General features: G+C 44.6%; 1 protein-coding gene across 1 annotated transcript in view; it reads left to right on the top strand.

The window, feature by feature from the left end:
* Positions 1-7963, top strand: part of b3gat2 (beta-1,3-glucuronyltransferase 2 (glucuronosyltransferase S)) — a gene marked incomplete at both ends in the record, with an annotated part of 16878 nt that extends 8915 nt beyond the window's left edge. The window contains 2 exons of the mRNA XM_080548772.1: positions 3515-3663; positions 7877-7963. Coding sequence (XP_080404898.1) covers positions 3515-3663; positions 7877-7963 — 236 coding nt within the window. The remainder of the gene's footprint in view (positions 1-3514; positions 3664-7876) is intronic.
* Between the last annotated feature and the right edge of the window lie 900 nt (positions 7964-8863).

An 8863-nucleotide genomic window follows, 5' to 3' on the forward strand; every position in this document is an offset into this window, starting at 1 on the left:
CTGTGCCCTTTTTTCCCCCCCTGAAGTTCCAGCCATATTATTTTCACATATCCAATCCTATCTCAAATTTGGTGAAGGACTTTAACAAGGGCAGGAAGATGGGAAGAACAGGCTTCTGGCAAAGGAATGGAGCCCGTGGCAGGACTGGCACTTTGAGGATTCTCTCTCCTGCATAGACTTAAGAAGAGCATTTAACTGATGAAGGTTGACAGCAGAAACTAGACTAGAAACGGATGCAAAAAAAGATGCAAAGAAAGAAACCCTTTAGACCTTCAAGGTTCAAGTCCCTTAGGGGTATTATTACCATGTTTAGGGATATTAGCATAGGGATATTACCATGTTTTCAATTGAGAATGTAAGCCCAATATGGCGGTCTAAACTGCTCCATACTGCAGATGGAGTCTTTTGTTTTGGGGTGAGATGTTGTCTTGTACTAAAAGGGTGAGTCTTAGAGCAGTGCTTCTCAGCTGTAAGCATACAGTATGTAAGCAAAGTGGACCGCAATGCTTACCACTTCATCACTCTGCTCTGCACTGTGTATAAAAAAAAACATCCAGTGCTCCCTCGGGCATTGAGGATACCACACACACACACACACACACTCTCTCACACACACACACACACACACACACACAAAATCACTCACAAAATCACTGACACAAATGTACTCACACACACAAAGCCAGAAACATTCACACAGGAGACCACAGCTGCATACTGAAGCCCCCCCCCCCGCCCCACACACACACACACACACACCAGGAATAGAAACAGACACACACACACACACACACACACACACACACACACACACAATGTCAGAAACACACACACAAACACATAAGGTCAGAAACACATACACCCCCTCACACACGGAATAGACACAGATGCCTCACACACATTCACCGCTAAATATATAATCATAACCAAAGCTATCCTCTAACCCGTAAGTCATATTAAATCTTCAATCGTTCACATTATTTATGTAAATATGTAATTTAGACGGCTGTGTGGAGCTGTGTGTAAATAGTATTATGTGTAAATAGCATCCTTACCTTATTAACGTGTATTGTTGTACGGAAGCCAATTGTTACCCGCCCACGAGGGCTCCCATATTCTGCTCAATGACAATGAGAGGATGGTTTAGTATTCTGTTAGAGCAGACCCTTTCAATGCGTTTGGCTATATTTCTTTACACACACACACACACACACACACACACACACACGCACACACACGTGCAGACACTTGCTAGCACACTTTCTGTGTATTGCTGCAACACACACACACACACACACACACACACACACACACACACACACACACACACACACACACACACACACACACACCCTTGCCCATCATTGTCCTGGAGTGTAAGGTGTGTTGAGAGCCATGAAAGTGTTTAGAACACAGTAACCTGATTGTTTACACCCTGTCCCCACAGAAAACAAGCTAGAGAGAAGATTGTGTCACATGAACATCAACCTTTCTCTGGACCAATGGATATCTAGCATAGCTTACAGTATCAGTATACTATAGTATAAAGTATAGAGTCACATGTTAACCAGGAAGTCTCTGATTCGGTACTCTAAAAATACTTATTTTCCTTCTCTTCTCGTCTGTGACTAGTCAAGTCAAGTCATCTTTATTTCAAAAGCACATTTAAAACAACTGACCAAAGTGTTTTACATGGATTCAAATCACAATAAAGGCAATAAAATCACAATAATGACATAGAAAGTACATAAAGAACAACAAATCAAAAACCACTTTAAGGAAACGCAAGAATTAGTAAGAATTTAAATATGTTTTAAGCCGGGATTTAAAGGAGTCGATTGAGGGGGCAGATCTGATTGAGAGGGGGATGCTATTCCACAGTCTAGGCCTGCGACAGGAAAAAGCACAGTCACCCCTGAGCGTGAGCCTTGATCTCGGGACAGCCAGGAGCCCTATGCTAGATGACCTGAGGGACCTGGAGGTGGAATAAGGTCCCCCCAAAGACTGTGATGTAGGAGGGGGGGGGGGCTGCCCATTCAGAGCTTTAAAAACAAACAGGAGGCCCTTGAAGTCAATCCTGAACCGCACTGGAAGCCCAGGAATTGGGGTGATATGGTGATTATGATAGGGTGATATGGTCTCTCTGCCGGGTACCTGTCAGGAGCCTGATGGCGGCGTTCTGGACCAGTTGCAGGCGGGACAGGGAGTCGCAGTAGTCTAGTCATGAGGTTATGAAGGCCTAGTGACATAGAACACTTCCGGCATCCTATTGTAAACAATGTTCTTCCTGGTCTGGTCATATGGTAAACTAAACCTACAGTTATTGGCACCAGAAAGGTTACAACCATGGCTTAATACCTGTTATGTTCTACCATATCAGTGGTCATCAAGGAAAGAAAGCAAACACAGGAAGTTACTTAAAACGATGAGCCCTTTCCCCTAATCTATACCAATCGCCATTTGTGTACATGAAAAGAATCGCCGATATGAAGCAATATGGCATCTCATCCATTTAACTTGGATCAGCCGCAGGTGAAAAGATGACTATCTTATAATTGCTTTCATATCCATCCATCATACCAGAGGTACTTTTATCTCGGTGCTTTCACTGCAGTAACTCACTGCCTCACCTAACCGAATATCACAGTAAATATCAATATCTCAGTGATTTTATCTGTGTGTGTGTGTGTGTGGCGAACTAGTGACCTTATTTGACTATACATGCTAGAAAAAAGCACACGCACGCACGCACGCACACACACACACACACACACACACACACACACACACACACACACACACAGACACAGACACAGACACAGACACAGACACAGACACACACACACACACACACACACATACACACACGCACACGCACACGCACACACACCACACACACACACACACACACACACACACACACACACACACTCGGTGGAATAGGATCCCTGAAAAAAACAGTGTGCTCGCTGGATAGCAGTAAAGGAGAGGGACACAGAATATGCTCCCACTCACCCATCAGCACATCCCAACCCCGGTGGTACAGACAGGACAGAGATTGGATCTGTGAGGAGAGTGGAAATATGAGATGCTGTTGTGTTCCTGCTACACTCTCTCTCTGTATCCTGCATTTAACACTCTGTCCCCAATTTTTCCTTTTTGTCTCGCAACCTTAACCCTCATAGGCGGTAACCTATCACATTTCGGTCACGTACGCTGTCCCTTTAGATCGGTTACATGAAGGGAAGAAGACAAGGAGAGGACAGAGTTTGTGTGTGTGTGTGTGGTGTGGTGTGTGTGTGGTGTGTGTGTGGTGTGTCATTTGTAACAGGCAGCATTCATCCGTTGCACCTCTAGATTGCTCGCCCCGAGGGAAATGACATGTTCAATGTGAGAATGATGTGTGACGTGAGGTTTGCAAACCGACATTGTACGGTTGTTGATCGTAGCAGCCATTTTAACCCCCCCCATCCTCCCCACCCTGCCTCCCTTTCTTCTTCCTCCTCTTCCTCAGGTTTCGCCGTAAACCTGCAGGTGGTGCTGGGTAACCCACGGGCGTTGTTCAAACGCAGGGGGTCCCAGCCGGGGATGCAGGAGTCGGACTTCCTCAAACAGATCACCAAAGTAGGCGACCTGGAACCCAAGGCTAATAACTGCACCCGGGTCAGTATTAACGTCACCTCGTGTGTTACGCAGCCTTGACATTAAACATCAAAAACACCCACTCCAGGGGGGGGGGGGGGGGGGGGGTGGAGCTAGAAATCAGAGGACGGGCTCATTGTAGTACATGAAATGGAATGAGGAATGGTGTCAAACTTGTATAGTATCTATCTGTAGTATCTATCTGTAGTATCTAACTTACTGCCTCTGCAACATTATTCACTCCCTCAACTCCAGGCCAAAAGTTTAGCAATGTTTAGCAATGTTTAGCACTTCCGCCATTAGCCTCCCTGTCTCTCCCTAACCATCGGAGTGCACGAGGGCAGGGAAGGAGGATATACAGTGCCCTATGTAAGTCATGGGACAGTGAAGCTTCTTTTCTTTTGGCTCTACACTCTGTACTCAAACGTTTGGATTTTATTAGGTGAAAGTCGAGATTCTCCGATTTTATTGGATAGGTTTTCTGTACATGTTGCTATCTCCGTGAATACACGACACCACTTTCTATGCATAGTCCACCTATTTTAGGCCACCAAAAGTGATGGGACAGATTCATGTAAGGTCTTAATTTAAGCACTCATTATTAGTATTAAGCAGCATGATTAGTATTTAGCGTTTATATCGCTTATAAATCTTTGCATGCAATAACTGCCTGAAGTCTGACCCATTGACCCTACCAGACACTATATTCTCTGGTGATGCTCTGCCAGTCCTGTACTGTACTTCAGCCATTTTCAGATGTGGTTTGTTTTGAGTACATGTTTGCCTTCAGTCTCCTCTTCAGCAAATGAAATGCATGTTCAATAAGATTTCAATCAGAAAGCAGAGGAGAGAAGCGCTTCTGTTTGGAGAGTAATAATCCCAATAAGGTGCTCTTTGGAGAGAGGTGCAGTAATATCCAAGAAAAAAGGGGAACCAAGGCACTCTTATTGTAGAAAAAATTAAAAAGCCTTTATTAGGAGTGGCTATGCCGACGCGTTGCGGTCTTCTGACCTTCCTCAGGGCACATGGAGTACTGGTACAAACATTTCACTTATGAAGACAATGAGTGGAAGTGACATCATAATCAATGGGTGGAGGTGACTACCCTAGTGGTCAACATGGGTTATACAGGTAAATATGTACCATGAAACACAAATTATGTACAATAAAACCAAACACCACAATATACAGATATGATTGAAAAGAATGTCAAAACAAAATTAAAAAAAGCTGTATGGCCATACAAAAATTACAGAAATGGAGAATTTTCCACTCCTAATAAAGGCTTTTTAATTTTTTCTACAATAAGAGTGCCTTGGTTCCCCTTTTTTCTTGAAGATTTCAATCAGGTTGGCCAGTCAACAACTTTTAACTTTTTGGCTCTGAAACCCTAGTTGCTATGGCAGTATGTTTTGGGTCGTTGTCCTCCTGCTGTATGATGAAGCGCTGTCCAATGAGTTTGGAGGCGTCTGCTTGTACTTTGGCTAATAAGATGTTTCTGTACACTTAAGAATGCATTCTTCTGCAGCAGTTACATCATCAATGAAGACAAGTGACAGTGTCAGTGGCAGTGGAAGCCTTACAGTAATCTTTGTCTCATCTGTCCACGACACCTTTTTCCAGAGCAGTTTCTAGCAACAAGTAGTTCTGCTGGTAAAGTCTTCTGTGGATGGTAGTCTGACACATTCACACCGACCTACTGGAAAGTGTTCCTGGTCTGTGGGAGTCACAGTTTATTTTGTTCTTAATCATGGTGAGCATTCTTCAGTCATCCACTGTAGAAAAGCCTTGGCCTACCAAGCCTTTTGCGTTTTCTGAGCTCACCAATGCTTTCTTTCCTTTTAATGATGTTCCAAACTGTTGATTTTTGGTAGCTTAAGGTTTGGGCTATGTTTCTGGTTTGTTCTAATATTTTTGTTCAGATTTGTTCTAATAATGTCAGTCTCATAACGGCTTCCCGGTCTTTCATTGAAGCCTCTTTGGTCTTCATGTTGACAGACACCAATAACTCCAAAAGCAAATGCAAAGTCTAGAGTCAATACTAGACATTGAGAGCTCTCTTGTTACTGGACAAATGATCTGACAGAACACACCTGCGAAGCCAATCGCCAATCACTTCTGGGTCCCCTGAAAAAGGGCGACTATGCATAAAAAGTGTTGTAATTTCTGAACGGTGAAACCGACATGTACACAAAACATACCATCAAATAAAAGCAGAGAATCGTCTTTAACCCCATAGTCATTTATTTACAAATCCAAACTTCTGGAGTGTCGAGCCAAAAGAAGGAAAAAAAAAGAAAGCCTTGTCTCCAACAGTGTCATCATCGCCCCCCCCTCCCTCACCCCCCCCCCCCCCCCCCCCTACCTCTCTCCTGTGCAGTGCAATGCACCGTTAGCGACATCATCATTATCACCCCCCATTATCTTAATGGAGGTGCCGCTACTGCTATTAATACAAGCCATTAGCAGGACTTGGCATCATCCCTCTTCACCTGCCACCACACAGCCAGCTGGATATGACATCATCACTAATCACCCACCAACACACAACCTAGACTAGAGGAATGAGTCCCCGACATCCTAACCTCAACTTATAAGGCAACAAAATGCCAGAACTGACCTTAGATCAGTGTGCGAGACTTAAGATCTTACTGGAGCAGTGACGCTAAGAAGAAGTGACAGTAGAGATAGAAGGAAAAAGGGATTGAGGCAGGGAGTTATAGAGGTCAGACGCAAGACAGGATGAGATACGGAAAAAAGAAGAGGAAGCGGAGAGGTTGAGTGATGAAAGGAAGAGGAGACAGAGAGAGAGGAGACAGAGACAGACAGAGAGAGAGAGAGAGACAGAGAGAGAGAGAGAGGGAGAGAGAGAGAGAGACAGAGAGAGAGAGAGAGAGGAGACAGAGAGAGAGAGACAGAGAGAGAGAGAGAGAGAGAGAGGAGACAGAGAGAGAGGAGACAGAGAGAGAGAGAGAGAGGAGACAGACAGAGAGAGAGAGAGAGAGAGAGAGAGAGAGAGAGAGAGAGAGAGAGAGAGAGAGAGAGAGAGAGAGAAAGACAGGAGCTGGGCTGGCATTCGGTCTAGCTGTCTTATCACCAGACACACTGGCAGGGTGCTCTGCCCACTTTCTGCTAACCATGCACTTAGGATTTCACATCCAACACATCAATTGCACACAAACGTCTGGGAGAAACATCTCGTAGACTAGAAAGACCCTCCTTCTCACCATAGTCAACATATCCGATTCCACTCTTGCTAACCTTTTTCTGTCTGTGTGAGTTTCCACCACACAGAGAGGGAGTGAGTGTGCGAGAGAGAGAGAGAGGGGTAAGAGAGATAATGAAAGCAGAGAGAGTGGGAGAGTGAAATTAGGGGAGGGGAGGAGGGAGGATGAGTCAGGAGAGGGAAGATTAATAGAAAACAGTGTAGGTAAGTAAGGAAGGAAGGAAGGAAGTAAAGCTTTATTTATATAGCGCCTTTCGTACATGAAATGCAACTCAAAGCACTAGGTCGGGACTGTGTAATTGTCGATTTTACACACGCTCAGATTCACACACACACACACACACACACGCACACACACACATACACACACACAGATAGTGTGTGTATGTCTCTCTCTGTGTGTGTGTGCGTGTGTGCATGTGTGTGTGTGTATGTGTGTTTGTGTGTGTATGTGTGTGTGTATGTGTGCATGTGTGTGTGTGTGTGTGTCTGTGTGTGTCTGACGCTTCATTGGCTGCAGCATTAGCCTTGTTAGATATTCAAAGCGAGCCAATTAACAGCAGGAAATGACACGATGCACCTGAGTGAAGTCCAGGAACGGCCGGCGAGGTGCACACAACAACCCATGGTGTGAGTGTATAACACACACGTTACCACAGCTTGTTGGGTCTAAAATAGCAGTGCAGACCATTTTTCTATAGGCTATTAAAAGGTAGTACTTTCTGCATCTGCATCCTATTCGATCCGACGAGCTTCCTTCCTGTTTGAATACTCTAACACAATTCTGCATCCTACATCAATTATCCATCCCACCTTCCTTCTTCCCTTTCTTAAGCATTCACCTGAAATGACTGGATTAATGAAAGCTACTGTATATAACGAAATACTTGAGAGAGAAAAAAACGATTATCACACTAACCCCAATACCTGTAGGCTACTGGTGACATGTTTTGTTTCTCTCACACACACCGATACTAACCCTCCCCTCTCTCCCCCTGCGTCACTCAGGTGTTGGTGTGGCACACACGCACAGAGAAGGTCAACCTTGGCAACGAGCCCAAACACCGGCAGGACAGCGTCCTCATCGAGGTCTAAGGGGAGGGATGTTAGCCGAGAGCTTCAAGACTAGCCTAGCCTAGCGTCTATGGAATTACACAAAATGGAAAGAATCTTGGCATGATCCAGATTGGCCCTTTGATGGACAGGGCTTCGGACCAATTGCATGAATCGGAACTTTGCCTCACTGCAGGAATGGCTCCATGCCATCGATACCTCCCTGTGGACCATGATGCACTTGGGTGGTCTTTGTGGTCTTGGCTCTCATACTGCAATACGTGCCCCTTTTCCCTATGGATGAACTAGACTGGGCCAGACGTTCTTTGGGGGGGTTGAACAGGACTATATGAGAGAGAGCAAGCGAGAGAGTGTGTGTGGGTGTGTGTGTGTGTGTATGTGTGTGTCTGTAAATGTAAGTGTGTGTAAATGTAATGTGTGTGTCCGTGTGTGTGTGTGTGTGTGTGTGTGTGCATGAGTAAATGTAAGTGTGTGTGTGTCCATGTGTGTGCATGAGTACATTTAAATGTGTGTGTGTGTGTGTGTGTGTGTGTGTGTGTGTGTCCGTCCAAGTGACACACTGGAATACAGGGACAGGATTACAACTTTTATTCCAAATGACCCTCTTGTTGAAGCAAGAAATTGAGGAAAAAATAAATAAACCAAAAGAGAACATCATCTTCACAACAAAAGAGTCACGGACAAAAAAGATCACACGTTAGTTTCATACAGCTTTTCACTGTTTAATGCACGGAAATAACATTGTTTCTCTGTACTAGGCACCAGAAAGTGTAATGTAAACACATTAGAAATAAACCTGGAAGACATTCTGTGTGTTTGTTTTTGTTTTTGTGTGTGTGTGTGTGTGTGTGTGTGTGTGTGTGTGTGTTCTCTCATTATTGCATGGCAGAGGGACCCTGTCTATGTGGATAACATCTCTGC

Source organism: Nansenia antarctica (genome assembly GCF_963989245.1).
Source record: "Nansenia antarctica genome assembly, chromosome: 19".
Classification (NCBI taxonomy): Eukaryota; Metazoa; Chordata; class Actinopteri; order Argentiniformes; family Microstomatidae; genus Nansenia; species Nansenia antarctica.